The 18060-nt window shown below is 43.3% G+C and overlaps 1 protein-coding gene across 3 annotated transcripts in view; it reads left to right on the top strand.

The window, feature by feature from the left end:
• Positions 1-1404: 1404 nt before the first annotated feature.
• Positions 1405-18060, top strand: part of PAQR5 (progestin and adipoQ receptor family member 5) — a 31206-nt gene continuing 14550 nt past the window's right edge. Inside the window, exons 1-5 of one of the 3 annotated variants that reach the window (XM_067555495.1) lie at positions 1405-1487; positions 10482-10706; positions 13169-13296; positions 13580-13785; positions 15616-15742. In XM_067555495.1, the coding sequence (XP_067411596.1) occupies positions 10656-10706; positions 13169-13296; positions 13580-13785; positions 15616-15742 (512 nt within the window). In that variant the 5' untranslated portion in view covers positions 1405-1487; positions 10482-10655. Of the gene's footprint in view, positions 1488-1637; positions 1875-5483; positions 6023-10481; positions 10707-13168; positions 13297-13579; positions 13786-15615; positions 15743-18060 lie in introns of those variants that run through there. The other 2 variants (XM_067555494.1, XM_067555493.1) reach the window with 2 other exon arrangements.

The raw sequence follows: 18060 nt of genomic DNA, 5'->3' as shown, positions 1-18060 counted from the left end.
CAGTTGCACACATACAAAATGGAAAATGACTGCCTAGGAAGGAGCACCGAGGAAAGGGATCTGGGGGTCATAGTGGACCACAAGCTAAATATGAGTCAACAGTGTAAGGCTGTTGCAAAAAAAGTGAACATGATTCTGGGATGTGTTAGCAGGAGTGTTGTAAGTAAGACCCGAGTAGTAATTCTTCCGCTCTACTCCGTGCTGATTAAGCCTCAACTGAAGTATTGTGTCCAGTTCTGGGCACCACATTTCAGGAAAGATGTGGACAAATTGGAGAAAGTCCAGAGAAGAGCAACAAAAATGATTAAAGGTCTAGAAAACATGACCCATGACGCAAGACTGAAAAAACTGGGCTTGTTTACTGGAGAACTGGAGAAGAGCAGACTGAGAGGGGACATAACAACAGCTTTCAAGTACATCAAAGGTTGTTACAAGGAGGAGGGAGAAAAATTGTTCTTCTTAACCTCTGAGGACAGGACAAGAAGCCATGGGCTTAAACTTCAGCAAGGGAGGTTTAGGTTGGACATTAGGAAAAACTTCCTGCCTGTCAGGGGGAGTTCATCACTGGGATAAATTGCCTGAGGAGGTTGTGGAATCTCCATCATTGGAGATTTTTAAGAGCAGGTTAGACAAACACCTGTCAGGAATGGTCCAGGTATTACCTAGCCCTGCCATGAGTGCAGGGGACTGGACTAAGTGACCTCTCGAGGTCCCTTCCAGCCCTATGATTCTATGATTCCCCCTCTGACTCCATGTAGTAGAACTACCTGCACTGATTTCTCTGCAGTCAGGGTTTTCTGTGTCCTGGGAGTAGGGTGCTCCTACAACGTTAACCATGGAGTGGGCTGGATTCTGCATTCTTTCACCACACCCACTCCAGTTGCCTTTCCTGGGTACTGATCAGCCGCACCTACTTCCCCAATGCTAAGCTAACAATAAGCACCTTGGAGACGCACCCAGTTCTGCATGTTTGACTGGTGGCGCATTTGGTATGTCTGGAATTTTTTAATGTATTCTTTATAGCAATACTGCTGTGATTGACCGAGCGTCTTCAATTGCACTGTGATACCAGAACTGGTTGTGTCAGGTTGATGCAGCCGGAAATCATTTTCTAATATGAATATAGTGAGTCCTGTGGGAGCCAGACCTGTTAGCTGCAAATGCAGCCAGCAGTTATTGGTGCTAGTCTGGGCCAAGGTGTAAGTATTAGCGCAGAATGGTCTGTGCGAATGACTGTAACAAATGGGCTGCTCTTTGTGAAGTGTTCATTTGGACTCTTTGGGGTGTGGTCCCGTGATTGGGTCTGCTCCCGGCGTGGATGACAAAAACCTTTTAGTAGGACAACATCAAACGCCACAAAATGTGGTTCTAGCAGGAATGTGTGAAAACCTCCAGGGTCCGGGACACATTTTCTGAACGCCCCCGTGGGTGCCTGAATATTCAGAAACACTGGACAGCATGACCCCACAACGAGCACAGCACCGAATGTGAGCTCTTTGGTCATTATTGTATGCACACATCTGCTTTGTCGTTGTTTTACTAGAACTATCTCATAAATATGAGCGAGGTGGTTTTTAGCAGGAAGTCTGGAATACTTAGCTAGCTAATCCTCAGTCTGATTGCTTGTGCAAATTCAGAGCCAGAAAGACCAGGAAGAATATTGCTTTTTGTTTTTGCATAGTACAGGCTGGTACCAATAACGTGTCTATTACTTTGCTGGCATTGTATTTGAAATTGTTGCTTTGTGTGTGCCTTGTATAGTCCCACTGAACAAAATGACACTAAAAAGAGACGGCAAAACAGATGCATGCAGACTCATGTATTTTAGTCTGAGGTTAAAAAGAAAAAGAGAAAAAGCATAATAAGAGCACCAGGTAATTATCATCCAAGGAAAAACCATGATTAAAATTCTGGAGCTGGAAACGGGAGGGTTAACATACCCAGACATTACAATTATGTCAAGATTTTTTCCCCCTGGTGATTAAAACCTGGGATGTTGTTGCATATTCATGAGGCCTGATTTAAAATGACCATTATTTCTGCTCTTCATGATCTGTGAATAATGCATTGTGCCGAGACATAGTTTTTAACTATTTAATAACCCTAGCGTAATGGCCTTGTACCACATTTCAGTGATTGCTATATTCAAATATTGTGAAATATGTCGCTTATGGCTGCAAGGGCTAAAGGAAAAATAGGGGCCTTATGGAAGAGAAGAAGATTAAGTTTGGTTTTGCATACAGTAACTTTGACTAATCAAAAGAACAGTAACCAGCAATGCCGTCAGATGGATGGCTAGATGTGCAGAACTGCAAAAGTACTGAGGAGATTGCTTTGCAGGCAGGTACCTCTCTCCCAGAGTTTCTTTGTGCACTTTGGGGCATACGATCTGTTCCAGCTGTTCAGATGCGACTGATTGCTCTCCTCCCCCCGCGGTTGGGGTGCTATCTCCGCCCCAAGGGTCCGTGTGGCATGGGGAAGGAGGCTATGACCCTGCCTCCTGTTCTCCCTTTTTTGGCACATCCACCTCTTTTCTGGCATTTTGTCTGTTTATCTTTTTTAAGGGCATGATCCTGTCCCATTAAAGTCACAGGGAGTTTTGCCATTTACTTCTGTAGGAGCAGGCTCCGAGGCCTGAATGTGTGGTTTCATTCTGAGGAGCAGCGATTGGAGATTTTCCTGGTCTATTGTGTCTCAGTGGCTCAAGCTCGAATATGAGCCGTTTCCACATAAAATGACGTTCTGGGTGGTTTTTCCCCCCTAACCGCTGGCTCTGCAGACTCCACGCAGGCTCTGAGACTCAAGCTGGGTTCTCTCGGCTCACGTGCTGTTGCTACCTGTAAAATAAGGATGCTGGGGCTTAGTTAAAAATTCTGTTGATGGCATGTCAGAAATGAGGGCTGCCAATGGTCCCTTATTTTTTCATCTCTGTACAAGAAGATTGGGAGTGGCTGCGTGCTGCAAAAAGCAGCAAGAAATACCCCCGGGTGAATGTAGGTGAGTGCTGCTTACTAGCCGTAGTAGTGATGATGATGATGATGATATTGAAATACAGTGTGGGCAGCCTTCCTCGGAAGAGAGTCTAGCTCACTCGTGTGTAGCCCCAGAGCTAACACGCTGTTGTGAGTCAAAAACTCCGGGAGCAGAGCTGTTGAGTAAGACGGTGCCATTTTCACAGTCACTTTCCTGCCCATGAAGCAATCCCTGTTTTGTAACCTCTCTGGATGTCACAACAGCTAGCTGTGACCATGTGCAGCTCTGGGTCCCTCTCCGTTTGTTCTTGGGAAACTTGATCCTCACTCAGGGCAGAGGGACAATTTCAGATCCGGTAGGTTGAGTTCATCATAAGCACGTTTTAATCCGCAATGGGCGATTTCTGTTTATTTTACTGGGTGTTGAGATATATGGTGTCCTTTCCCCGATCTTTGTTTTAATTGTCATCACAATGGGACAGATTCTGTCCCTCTTGCTCATATTGAATCATCCCTTACTCCACAACTAGTTCCACTGAAATCTGTGGAACTACAAGTGAAGTCTGGCATGACTCGTGTGTGTAAATGTGGCAGGATTGGGCCGAATACAATAACCGCCTGTTTCTATAGCATTTGATGATCTTTTAAAGCTCTCGAACATGAATGAGTCAAGATTTATAGATCCTGGCAGGCAGGCAGGCATGTGGTTTTTATCCACATTTCAGAAGTGGGGAAATTAAGGCACGGAGAGTTTGGACTTGGGACACTAAAGAGGCCTAGGGGTTTATACACCATGTACCTGGATTCTGCTTCCTGTAGGTCTCAGTAAACTTAATCCCCCAACATAATCTGATGTTATTTTGGACTCAGTTATTTCCAATTTGCTTCTCTGTCGTCCCCCCCCCCCCCATCCTCCTTTTCCTGTTTCAGTAAAACGTGAGCCAGAATTAAGTTGCTCCTAATCCCAGAGAGCAGCATGCGTGCTTAACCTTCTTCTTCTACCCCGAGCCAGCATGCTGCACACCATACCACCGCTGGCTAATGTCTGTTCACTGCCAAGTGGCTGCTACAAGCATCTCTCTCTGCAGAGCTTCTCTGCTTCTCCTGCCCTGCCCTTAGGAGATCAACAGGTTGTTTTTGTTTCTTTTGCAAACCAGTCAGCCCACTTATTCACTGAACTGCTGTCTATGTCCCAGCTGAGCCCCAAACAATTCTGCTACTTAACACATATTTCAAGCAAAGGGCTGATCTATGCGTTTTCCACTGTGCAAAGAAGAACAGTACTGACATCTCGGTGCTGAAGGGGCTACCAGCTTCTCTGGTTACAGGGCACTAGTGAGTACATCCCAGCTCTCAGAGGCGGAGATGTAAGTACAGTGCATGTTTGCTTCCCAGCAGCTCCCCTGGTTTTTCTGCAGCTTTTCTTGATGCTCTTTTATCTTGCTTGAGGTGAAATGTCCTGAATCTTTACATAGTAAATGAAAACAGGAGTTTGACTATAAATAGGCTTGGAACAATTAGATTTGTATTGATAATTGTCGATCTCACCGTACACACAGAAACCAACAAAAAATATTTCCATTGAAAATAATCAAAATTTATTGCTGGGCAAAGTAAGAAAAAAAATGCTGCTTGAGAACTTCTTAGAGTTTAATTTAAGGATATCTACTTTGTATTTTTTTACATGTGATGTTGACAATTTGTGTTTTAATGGTTATAAAGTTCTAACTTTTGGAACTTCAACATCTATTATCATTAAACAATTGTCTACTCCCTTGTCTGACCACCCCATAATTTTGCACAACTGTGAAAATTTAAATAAATAAAAAAATGCTTAAAACCCATAGTTTTGCACAACTGTGAAAATTTAAACCAGTAAAAACTTTTAAAATGCTTTAAAAATAAACCTCAATATATGTCAAAATTATTTTTGTTTTAAAATTCAAATTCTTCCAAGCCTATCTGCAAGAGAAAGTTTGAACTTTCTCATGCCTGCTATAGAGAGAGAGAGAGAGAGAGAGAGATAATAGAAAATTAGTATGTATTTTGTGTGTGTGTCATGAGAGCAATTTATTTATTTTAAGGAGGTGCTTTCTTGGTAACAATAGTATTTTTGGTGTGTAACAGCATTTGCGCTTTCATTCCAAAACACTTTACAAGCAGAAATATACATCACTGAAATGCAGCCATCTCTGGGGTGCAGTAAAATCTGATCAAGGCCCTGGATTCAACAAAGCACCTCAGCACATGCTTAAGACCCCTTGAAGGTGACTTCAAGGAGACTCAAGCATACACTTAAAACTAAGTATGTGTTTAAATGCTTTGTTGTGTTGTGCCCTGAACAAATAAATGATTTAATAATAAACCTGTTACAAATTCCTCACCGTTCTGCCTACAGGGTTTTGGCATTTCTTATGTTGTTACCTTTAGTGGTGATTATGCAGGACGGCTCAGACACTAGTTTTATAGTTTAACAATTCTCTCTTGTGCTGTACTAAGTAAATCATAAAAGTTAATTATTAACAGCTAAAATATTTCTCTTGAATTTAAATCCTCCTGTGTGCACTGTTGTATTTTAACTCTGATTATGTCTGCCATGCAGCCAGTGATGATAAATGTAACTATAGAAACTGTACAATGGAAGGTTGTGCTTCAGGCCGAGCTGTTTACCCTAGTCCCATGTTTTCCTTGAATAAAGGCGCACACTTGTAGAAGAGAAGTGATTCTCCAGGGCAATGTCAGGGCTTCTCATTTACAGAAAGACACCTGGAAAAACTGGAAGTTAAACTGTCAGGCTGAAATATTCATGTGTAAACTTAATAGCAAACAAAAGGCGGGCTCCTGCCCTTGGAGATGTGGGCGTGCTCTGTGTGTAGCGTGTCTTGTAAAAATATCTACCCTGCATGTGTGGGCATATGCTTCGCTGAGTTTGCAAGATAAGCAGGGAGACGCTTCGCTGTACTTCAAGCCAGGTTCAGAGCCAAATTTGGACCAGGACCTTGAAGCCCTTAGGGTGCATGTTCCTCCCATTGAACTCAATGGAGAGTGAGGTGAGGCTTGCACAAGGGGAAGTTGTGTTAAAGGGAATTGGACGAACTGCAAGAGTTTGTCTCTCTGCTCTGGGGGAGGCAGGGGGAAGTTGTAACTTTTACAAAGCGCTCCTGACAGTGTGCTGCACTCATTTGCATGCGCACATCAGCTTCGGTATGCTGCTTTCTGGCTGCTTGTTAACTTTTCTCTCATTCAAATTAGTGCACTGTCCCAGAGGCCACAGGTGTCCACTGGGAAGCAGAGGTAAATGGGACTGTGGGGCTGTCTGTCTGTCTGTCTGTGCGTGCTGGTTTCACTGTATGTTCATCAGTTCTAGAGGTATGCATAATTTACTCTGAGTTTTAAAGAGGGGACTAGATTTCTGACACTTGTTGGACAGTGAGAACAGAAGACATTTTAGCTGTTTCAGCAGCATGTAATTAATTAGATGTATTCCTGAACCATGGGTACTCTGATTCTCTCTGGTCAGCAGTGAATGCCGGCTTGGAGAGAGAACAGGCAAGCGAGTTGTGCAAAAGGGAAAATAGTTTGCCGTGACTAAATCTAGGCTGGAAATTGGAAGGTTCCCAACTATCAGAGGAGTGACGTTTTGGAGCAGCCTCCCAGTAGGTGTAATGCAGGCAAACAATCTAACTAGTTTGAAGATGGATATTGATAAATTTAAGTGATAGCAGGGGACTGGACACGGCCAGGAGGTCCCTTCCAGTCATAAGAACAGCCACATTGGGTCAGACCAATGGTCCATCTAGCCTTAGTATCTTCTCTTCCGACAGTGGCCAATGCTGGGTGCTTCAGAGGGAATGAACAGAACAGGCAATCATCAAGTGATCCTATGTACATTTGTTTGAAATCGTTAGTGTTGTGTGTCAACCTAGCCAGGGCATACCGCTCATCCAGGACACATTTCAATCAGCTGCTTTTAGATACTCTGCTGATGGATGCAAATACAGACCCTAGATACAGATAGTGAGTTGGTGGCTGGTCATTTGTGTGCGCAGTTACCTGATTTGCAATCGTGGTAACTCAGCATATGCAGTTTGAGAATGATAGGTACTCGCCGTTAGCTGAGACTAAAATTATGGTTCATGTGCTGACCAATGATCCGATGTGTAAACCGTGTTTCTGTGTAACGAACATGTTGAGTAGCTCGCATCACTTTTCCAGTCTCACTAAAATAACAGAGTTTGTATTGATTCTGTCCCATGACTCCCTTCATTTGTGCTCACAGCAAATGTGTTCTGACAAAAGATAGGAACAGGTAGATCTTGAGAATCTGAGTAAGCCCTGGAGGGCCCAATCCTGCATGGTGTAGAATGCTTTCAGTGGGGATTTAGCGCATCCCCTCACAGGACTTGGCCCATCATTTGTACTGCAGTGAGAATAATACATAACCAAAAAGGGGACCTTAATAGACCAGACAGTGCAGGTAAAAAATCTGAGCCTATAGGACACTTGTAAAATCTGAAAGACGTCAGGTAATTACAGAGAATGGAAAAACTCAGACGCAAAGTGTAAACTTCCAAAGCACCTCTGATTGTTCTTACGTCATGTGTTAAATTTCTGGGATTTATTAATTTTCTTCTGTAAAGATAGATGAGCGACCAGTAACCCTTTTCCTGAGAAGTAGCTTTGCACAGGGGACTACAACATTTCTCTTGGGAGCTGTACAGCCACGGCGTTTGTTTTACAGCATTGAAAGGCTGGATCTGAGACACTGAGGCAAGATGTGGGGCACTTGCAAGGGAAAAGAGGGGGCAGGGAATGTTTTTAGTTCTCCGGATAGAGAATAATTGTAGGGTGGGAAAGGACATCAAAGGCTTTGCTTGATATATGCTGCTTCTCTCCTGCTGGTGCTGACTGTCTACCTGGAATCAGTTCCATCCTTACAGTCTGATCCTGCGCAGTGCTGACGCCTCTCCGCTCTTATTGAAGTTGTGTTTGGGACGTCATACACAGGAGAAAAGGCTAGGACAGAAGAATAGGGTTGTCTGTCACAAGAAGTGTTTGTTGATACAGTAAATAATTGAACTGCCATTTTCCAATATTTCGTGGTGCCCGTTTGTCTCTGTGACTGGGGTAATACTGTTTTAAACGTTGTCCAGGCTCTGTGATCGGTATGTGGGTATGTTAGTAACACTTGGCTACAGGCCTACTGCAAGGTGAGGCAGGCTGATAAAATATATGTTTGGCTACTCACCCTTAAATGACCCTTCTGCGTAATCTTTGACTGCCCAGTAGGGCACATGTTCAGACTGTGTGAAGTCTATAGAACGGGAGCTAGAGAGCCTGCTGATGAACTCCAGCAGATTGCGGTAGGTTAGCACAGAGCATGGGAATAGGGCTCTGCAGTAATGTGTGGTTAGACGTGGTCAATAAAGAAAAGAGAGTGTGGGCTTTCTAATGCAGAAAGAATAGCTGTGAGGAAGCTGAAGAGGCGCCTGTCAATGGCTGCACGAGTTAGACCTTTGAAAAGGTTTCACAGACACAGAGACAAGCCCCCACCGCCAATCTCTGGGGAAATGTGAGCAGTGCACGTTTAGATGGCTATTTCCCGTTCACCTGTCATTCCAAAGAGGGGTATGCCTGGGCCCTGGACACATTCCCAGAATGACCACCCCTTCAAAGAAAACCTCAGGAATTGGTCTGCCAAATTAGAACTGTGCAGTTTGACCTAAAATAGGTGCTTGGGAATAAATGAACATGACTGGAAATGCTGTCAGGATATCCTTCCCATGACAGGAGTAACCGCAGCATGTCCACTGCGAGCCAACACAGTAAAAAAGCAGGTCTTAAAGCCTAGTGATCTCTGAAACGGTTTCAGCAGAATGTTGATTTTAATGAACTCGCCTCATTCATATGTGATTTAGCAAGTCTGGGGAACAACATGGGAAACCTCCATCCTTTTCTGTGCCGTGTAGTTTCCTGTAGATGGTGCTACAAACACCTTTCCCCAGGCGCGCACTTTCAGTGCTGTTCTGTTGCAGCCTATTGCATAAAGTGAAGCTGACAGCAATTTTGCTTAATTCTGAAAGGCTAAGGAGCACTTCTGACTGCTAAAGGCTGGGAGTTTGATGAAACAACGAAAAGGGGCTCTCTTCTCCACTGCCTCCCTCCCAGACAGAGTCCTCCTAGGCGGGGCTTAATTTGTCATGAAAGAGGAGCCAGGGCTCAAGCCATTTTTTTCTTTCATCACTGATGTAGCAAGTCCAGAGGTGCCGGGGCTCAGCTCCAGCAAGCCCCGGCACAAATGGTTTAAATACATTAATTCAGTCAGGATCACAGCACCCGTTGAGGCAGGTTTTATTGTCCTCATTTTACGGATGAAACACTAAGCGCGGCATGAAGGGACTTGTCCAAGCTCAGAGTGAGTCAGTGGCAAACTTGGGATTAGAACTCAGGAGTCCTGCGTTTCCGCCTCTAACGAATGCTCCCACCCTTTAGCCTTCTGCTTTTTCCTACATTTTTTCGGAAAGGTGTTCCATTTTTTAATTGCCTTAAGTTCGTCTGAAAACTTGTCAGAAGGAAACACAATGAAAAGATTTCAACTTTTTAATTTTGCCAGGAAACCAGAGGTGTTCTTGGTTCGGTGTGGTCCAAAACACATTTTTCCCTGATTTTTCAGGTCGGCCACCCAAAATGGGTTATTCATCCAGCTCGAGCCCTACCAATCTCAAACCTACAAATCTCCCCAGAGCCGCGTAGGCCAGGGTCACCCACTGCCTCTACCGTGTTTCCCAGCCCCTGTGCCTGTGCTGTTGAGGCCTTCCGAGTGGCCCATATTGCAGGCGTTTCAGTTGCTTGCTGGGAATCAGTGTTACACAATGTTCTGCTTTCCTGCTTGGAGAGCTCCTGCTGGTTTCCACAGGGCTGGGGCCTCACCAAGTACACACTGGGCCCAGCCGCTCCCCATCTGTAGTACCCCATCCCACGGAGGGGCTTCCATGGGAGAGGGAGAAAGGGCATTGCCAGGGAGGCATTGTTCTCCTTTCTGTGCCTGAAAGCCGTGTCTTTCAGCTCTGGATACCCTTTGCTCTCGGAAGCAGTGGGACCGATCAGACCCTGAGAAAGGCCTGCAGGGTCTGGCGCTAAGTTATGAGTCTCTCTACAGACTCATGCCTTTAGGGTGACGTTCCCTCATGCAAAAGCTCATCAACGCATAGGTTTCACGTCAGCCCATTTTGATGGCCTAAGTGCAATGTAAGCTGTGCCTTGGCCTCGCAGCGGCGTGAACGTCACTGTACTGCCTTCCACATTGCACCCGCTTTCACTAAACCCAAGAATCCCAAATTGGACCCTAACTTTGTATAGAAACAGAAACGAGGGCAGCTGATGGGGATTTGACACAGGCTGCAGCTGACAATGACAGTTTGAATCCAATTACCTGGCCCCAGGGTCCTTCCCTTGTTTGTTTCTCTGGTATAGCAATCTCCCTTGTATTTGTCCTCTTCTTCTCCCTAGCACCAAAGCGCCGGGGGGCCTTGGCAAGTGGAGCTGTGCGAAGAGGCAGGAAGGTGTAAATAAGGATGTTTGGCCTGAGTCATAGCTGAAGGCTTCGCAGGAGGTTGTCTCTAAGGAGATGAAGATATAACCAGCGTTCCGAGCCCAAACCAACACCACCTAGCCCCACACACAATGCTGAGTTTGAAGTTGCCCAGGCAACTCAATATTAATCAAGTGCCTCAAGTAAGTAAGGTTTTGTTAAATGTATCTCCTGTTTGGCTGCTGCCATGTGTGGGCCTGGTAGCCTGATAAAACCTCAGTTACAACTTCTCTTTTTAATGACAACTTTTTTCTATTGCACTAAATGTGAATCTTTTGATTAAGGCCTGTGGGCCAAACCCTGTGCCCAAATTAGTGGCCCCTTGACCTGGCTGGAAAAAGAACCTATTCTTGTGGAAAATGTTTGAAGTGTTGACATTGTTTTGTGTGAAGTTGTTGTGTGTGAAGTTTTGTTTTGAGGAGTTTGAAACAGAGGCATTGAAAAGAGAAGTGGAGAATTTTTCCAGTGTATTTTTTAATTGAAAACATAAAAATGGTATTAAATTACATTCACGCAAAACCAGGTTTTTGATAAAATATTTTGATAATAATTTTCAATGATATTTTCAATTAATTTAAATACATGCACACACACTCACAGTAAAAGCAAGAATTTTTTTGTGAAAAAGGAAAAACGTGGAGTTTTGTTGTATAAAATTTCATTTTCACAAGAAGCCCATTTATTGGATGAAAATACTTTTAGTTAAAAAAATGTCGACCAATTGTCATGACCAATTTTGAGCTAATTTTTCAGAAAAGGGGTGGACAATAAAATTTGGCCCATCTTCTCATTGGGAATAGTGGAACTGCCTATGTGAGTAAGACACGCAGAGTTGGCTTTTACTGTTATTACTTTAGATTTAAAAGAAAAACTGAAAAGACCCTGGATTTTAATGTTGTCTAGATTTTGATTTTGGTCAGATCAAGTAAAGAAAACATATCTGTTCCTGCCGGTGGTGAAGCTTCATTTAAACAAGCTAAAGTACTAGGGGTAAAATTAAGTGATGCATGGCTTACTGAACAGGAGGGTATTTCCCCTGCTTAGGTTAGAGAATCAGACCCTGAACTTTAGATAAAGAAGAATCATACATATTTTAGGAACTGCTCGAGTATCTCTAAAACATATTCAGCGCTCTGATCTAGGCACGGTGATCTTAGAAAGAGTGACATATAGCAAGCTCTTTTATGTAAGGATATTGGGAGGATATTTAGGGCAATTATTTGCTGCAATAGGCTCATTAACATACGGTTAAGATCTCTGTCAAAACAATAGCAGCACCCAGCTGTCAGCACAGTTGTGCCACATTTACAATCCTTTGTTCAGATGCTGTTCAATTATATGGTCTTCCCTGATCTTAAAACATCAGGAAACAGTGTTGCTAGAGACACTTGAAGTCTATCTGGAATGTTAGCTACTTCCTCTGAGTGCCTGATTCTGCCATCATTGCTCGTGTTAAATAACACCTCATCCAAAGAGTAGCCTCGATGACTTGCTGAGTAAAGGTGGCAGAATTTAGCCCTTGGAAAGGAGAATATGACATGCTGGTCCCTGATCTGTCTAGATAGACACTGCATGCTCTTCTCTATGATATCAGAGTGCCAGTGCTGCAGTGACTTCTAGTTTTTGGAGGAGTCTGAATTTAAAGGACAAGATTTTTGGAAACGGATGTCCAAAGCCCAGCCTCTTAGGGTGTGTCTACACTGCATCTGGGAGGGAGCCTCCCAGCCTGGGTCCACAGATTTTGCTGGCAGGACTTGCGCTAGCACACTAAAAATAGCTGTGTAGACACTGGGGCTCAGGCTGGAGCTCGGCTTCTCAAGCCTGCCCCATCACCCAGCCTTGAGAGCCAGCTCCAGCCTGAGCCGCACCATCCATGCTGCTATTTATAATGCACTAGTGCAAGCCCTGCCAGCACAAGTCTGTGGACCCTGGCAGGGAGGCTCTCTCCCAGATGCTGTGTAGACATAGCCTTAGTCCAGATTAAGCACCTAACTAAGTGGGCTCATTTTCTTCAGCAACTCTGAAAATCAGGCCCAAAGTTAGGTCTCCCAAAGGGAGGCCCTGCAAATCAACCACCGTTTTTGGAATGCCCTATATTTGCAGACATGGGCTGGGCTGGAGCTGAGCTGTAGCTAGCTTCCACATGCCACTGAGGGAAGAGAGGGTAGAAGCAAACAGCAGCCGGGGGACCAGCCACTGCCGACAGTTCTGCTGCAGGCTCGCAAGTAGAGGGCCAGCTCCTGCATGTAGTTGTCCTAGTCAAAAATTTCCCCATGATCCTCAGACTCTGTCTGTTTAGCAGCTATTACCACGATTGTTCCTCACCCCACGATGAGAACATGCAGCCATTTTTCTGCAACAACCTTACTGCTCTGTTAACATAAATGTTTTCCCTCCTTTGAAGCATGCTTTCTGAATTAAACAGAATTACCGGTATTTTGCACTGCAGTTTGGTGAAGTTCTCCTTTTACAGGGAGATTTTTAGTGAGAGTTTTGCTGCAGGACTGGGCATCTCATGCTCGCGATACAATTCCCAGGACACACTGTGAGATATCAAGACTGTGCAATCCATCTAAACGACGTGCTTCTAATCATCCCCTTGCAGGTGTTTCGGGAGCAGGGCATCCTGTTTGGGTATCGCCATCCAAGAAGTTCTGCAACAGACTGTCTCCTCAGTGTCTTCCAGATGACAAATGAAACACTAAATATATGGACACATTTTTTGCCTGCCTGGTACTTGAGTTGGTTTTTATTAACTGCTGTGTTTTCAAATGTTCAAAATCACCTGAAGTAGATGGCTGTTTGTGATAGGGTTACAACCTATCAGGGACTAGGGGGTGACTGAAGGGTTTTGGGACCTGGGGGTATAATTGAGAATTCAATGAATAATCAATGCATTCAGCATAGTTCAGACAAAATACAATAATCAGGGTGAAATCCTTGCTTCATTGACATCAGTGGGGCTGGGATATCACTCCTAACACACAAGGTACTAACTCAATACTTTGTATTTCAGGTACTTCCTATGGAAGTTGTTTGCCTTGTCTTATTCCCTGGATATCTGGAATGACATGTATGCCTGGCCCTTTCTTGCCTACATGATCACGTGCTGTATTTATCCTTTCACATCCAGCTGTGCCCATACATTCAGTACGATGTCCACCCAGGCGAGACATATTTGTTATTTCTTTGATTATGGTGCCCTTAGTATGTACAGCTTAGGTAAGAGTCTGCAAACATTGTCTTGTTAAGTGTGTAACAGAATGATTGGCACCATCTTCAGAAGCACCCAAGTGACTTAAGGCCCAGATCCTCACAGGTATTTAGGCCCTACCTCCCATGGATATCAGTAAGAATTATGTACCTGAGCAGCTTTCAGGATCTGGCCTAAGAGCCTACGTCTAATTAAAAATCAAGACAACGTAGGCTCCTAATTCACTTTTGAAAATGGGACTTAGGCTTTTCAGTCACTTCGGCACTTTTGAAAATGTTGCCCAATGTCTCATTTTTTCTCATTAGTCTTCAATGCCTGAAGTATAGCCCCCCAAAAATGTAAGGCAAATTAGCCCTAACCTGCTGGTTCAGATGTTCTGCATAGCACATTTGATCTATTATCATGGGACATGTCCAGCCTCCTTTGAGGTTGCTAGTAATTCTTATCAGTGCACAGTGAAAGTATGCTGCTCTGAGTTTCATCTCTGTGGTGTGTCTAATCTGAATCTACGTAAGGATTCAGAGGGACCTGGCTGTCTTGCTTACAAATCAGAGCTACCCTGACATGAAGTTGCTGCCTTTGGGGTTATTTATTACATTTGTAAAGGAATGGGCCCAGTGGGATGTGTCATCTCTGTTACAAGGAAGTCCTGCTGACAGCAATTGGAATGATAGTTATCTCTAGCACTTAATGAAATAATTCAATCATAAATATGAATGACACTAAAGAAAGCACATACACCAGCAACCACATAAGTACAACAGAGACATTAGAACATCTCCACTCCATTTAAGGGCCTGATCTTGCAGTCCTGATTTAACCCTAGCAGTCATGGGGAGGGGGTGCGTGTGAAACACCTGAGTTAGGACTGGCTGAAGGGTTGAGCTCTTTGGTTTTTTTGTAAGAAGCATGAAAGGAGCAGGCTGAAGCAAAGCAGAATTCTACTACTTTACAACAGGGAAAAACAAAAGGCTCTGGGCCAGGTTCTTCTCGCATTTACACTGGGGGTCAATCAGGAGGGATTCCACTGAAGTTAATGACATTGCACTGGCATAAAACCTATGTGAGTGAGAACTAGAGCTACATAATTGGGCTTAATTTTTTAGAACAGAAAAAGATTTATAAACATAGCTAGAAGGGCTGCCAAATAGGGCTGCCAATAAATAAATTGTCTTAAGTGAATTTGCTTCTTTCCTGTGAGATAGAGAGTAGTTTCAAAGCTCTAACTAATGAAATATTTAAGCTGGTATCGGAAATGGTGAAACTTTTCCTTATTTCGTCTTTCACCTGTGTTAAATTAAGGTCCCTTAATCCACTCTCAGACACCTCTGATCAAGTCAATGGGGAACTATCCACTATCAGAGAGACAAAGGTAGGTGAGGTACTGTCTTTTACTGGACCAACTTCTGTTAGGTGAGAGACAGACACCTCTCTCAGCAACTGAAGTTGGTCCAATTAAAGATATTACCTTGTCTCTGTAATATCCTAGGACCAGCACGGCTACAAGCCTGCATAGCCACTATCAGTCAGCTTCAAACAACAATGGATTTTTCTCATAGTCTTGCCTCTGAATCTGGAGGCTTATTTAAAAATCAGTTGTTTCATTTTCCAAAGTGCTGAAATCCTGCTCTTCCTTGCAGCTTTCTTTAATTACAGAGTGAGCTACAAGCACCCATCACCTCTGAAATATATTTAGGATCTGTCTACAAGAGACACAGTAATAACAGACAACATAGGTTGGCTTTTTTGAAACCTGCAAGGTCACCAAATTACCCGGGAGGTTGCTGAAGGGCGCTAATGACATTCAAAACTAACCCCAGCACTGATTTGATTTCCAGGTTCTGCGATTGCTTATTCAGCATATATTTTCCCAGAAGAATGGATCAAGAGCACTTTCCATCACTATTATGTGCCCATTGCTGTGCTTAACACTGTCATTAGCACCGGTCTTTCCTGCTACTCCAGGTACAGTTACCTCCTGATTTTCCCACTGTGACTGCTAAAGCAGGTTTATTTACAAATGTAGCTTTGGAATGTGCTGTACCGCGCTGGGCACCGGGGAAAGGGAAGGGAAAAGGACATTTAATTTTAGAACCTTGCCATACACTGAAGCTAGAGCAGCGTCACAAGAAGGCATGTGAAATAATTTATCAGTGAAGCTTTATTTTTAGAGTTGCTGAAAGCTGGCTTGATATTCTCATTGTGTTTAATAGGTCTGCCTAAAGTAGCTTGTTTTTTTCTTTAATTATAGTGTCTGAGATATGGTGTAAAGAGATTTGGGCCCTTGTGCTGCAAGCACTTAAGCATGGGTTTAATTTTAAGCACCCAGATAGTGCCCCTGAAGTTAAGGGGACTGCTCATGAGCATAAAGATAGGAACGGACATAAGAGTTTGCAGGATTGGGGCCTTGTAGTACCCCAATTGCCTCCTTTGTAAAGAGTAATAGATATGATGTGTACTGTATGCTTACTGTGAGACTATCATTACAATCTATCTGGGCTGAAAATCTGACTTGCTTATATATAAAAAAAAAAAAAAAAAAAGTATCCTGGCATGGAATTGGTTTTGAGCAACATTTCTAAAAACTTCCACAGTTTTCAGCTAGCTCCTAGTTTTGAATTACCTACCAAATCTGAAAATGGATCTTTTTAATCTTAATCCATGATGGAAATCCTCTTTAAAGCCTTCTTTGTAGAACATTAATATCTACCATTATGATGAGACACAATTCGCCTTTCCAAGTGATATCTGATTTTTTGTTTTGGAGCTCTATGAATGATTATTCAATTGTCTTTCCATTGGAGTAGTGATCACAATTTTTCCTATTAGCATCTGTGTCCACTACAGGAAAAACACAAAGCACCCACAATAGCTTCTGCTACCTGCGGGGTTGCTTCCCTATGAGTTTTGTCTCTAAGTCCATTTCTGACCTGGGACCATCGCTGGCATGTAAATGTGATTGAAATGCTATTGCCACAGAATAGGGAGAGCTGAATTCCAAAAGATAAAGCATCAAAGCAAAATAGAAATTTGCTATTTCCACCATCTCTCGCAGACAAAAGGATGCCAGTCAACCAAAGCAAAACAGAACACTGGCATAGGTGATTCTGCTGTAGCTGAGAAAAAAAGCAACTCCAGAGGGGAACAAACTGATAGCCCAGCAGTACGTGGATCAACCAAAAAGCACGCCACAAAGCCGGGGTGTCCCAGATGGGTCCTGATCTAGCCACTCTTACTCACAGAAGTAGCTCCATTGAGTTCAGTGGGGTAGTGCAGAGGACTACTCACTAGAGTCAAGGCAGCAGGTTTGCACCCTCTTTAATTTTAGTACTAAAGTATTATGTGAATTGCAGAATTAGGAACTGATATTTTTAAACCTCCCACTTGTCTTGCCTTTTTTTCCTGCTCCTTTTTTCTTCTTTTGTCTATTTTCCCTCTTCTTTTGTGTTGTTTGACTTTGATTTCTATTGTCTTGTTAGACACATGAAGGCAGGTGACGGGTTTAAGGCTACCATTTACCATTTTAAGTATTACCAGGCTAACACATTTATGAAATGTCAATGACATTACACCAGTCCCAGAGTGGTTTTTTAACCTGTTTTAAATTCTTTTTAACTTACAAAATGAAATGCCAGCATCACCCAATTGCAGAATAGTAGATATGGTTGTGTAAAAACTTCTACATCCCTAAACAAATCGGATAACACAGTGCAACATTAGTTCCTATTGTCTCAGCAACGCTAAAGTGTCAACTGTATCAGTGATGAAGCCATCCAATGTCACCTTTTTAACAAATCAGAAAAAGTTCCCAAATAACCAAAAAATGTGGTTATTGGGTCTGAATCTGCTCTAACTATACATCAGTGCGATTCCATTGACTCTAATATTATTCCTGATTTACAGCAGTCTGACTGGAGAATCAGATGCACTGATGTCTAATTGCCATCTCTGATGGGATAATAGCTCTTGTCCTAGTAATCATTTTTCAGTCCCAGAGACATCTTCCTCTTCCTACCACACCATTCTGTTGCTTCACAATCAGCAGTGCAATGTTGTCCTCTGCGAGTAGGTAACTTCTCTATTGTTCATAATAAACATATAATAACATCAGAGAATATTTCTGTGCAGTTGATGTTGAATTCTTCTCAGAAGCTTTTATGTATTTCCCTAACGTCATTCATGCAAAATAGAGCTTCCCTGTCAAATGAACTGCAGTAGTATGCAACTTCCACTTATACTGTGCCAGGAATAGGGTGACCAGATAGCAAGTGTGAAAAATCAGG

The sequence above is a fragment of the Emydura macquarii genome, unplaced genomic scaffold (assembly GCF_026122565.2).
Source record: "Emydura macquarii macquarii isolate MOO-44397 ecotype Brisbane River unplaced genomic scaffold, CSIRO-AGI_Emac_v2 contig_1644, whole genome shotgun sequence".
Lineage (NCBI taxonomy): Eukaryota > Metazoa > Chordata > Testudines > Chelidae > Emydura > Emydura macquarii.
This window is presented reverse-complemented; position numbering and strand designations above follow the sequence as displayed.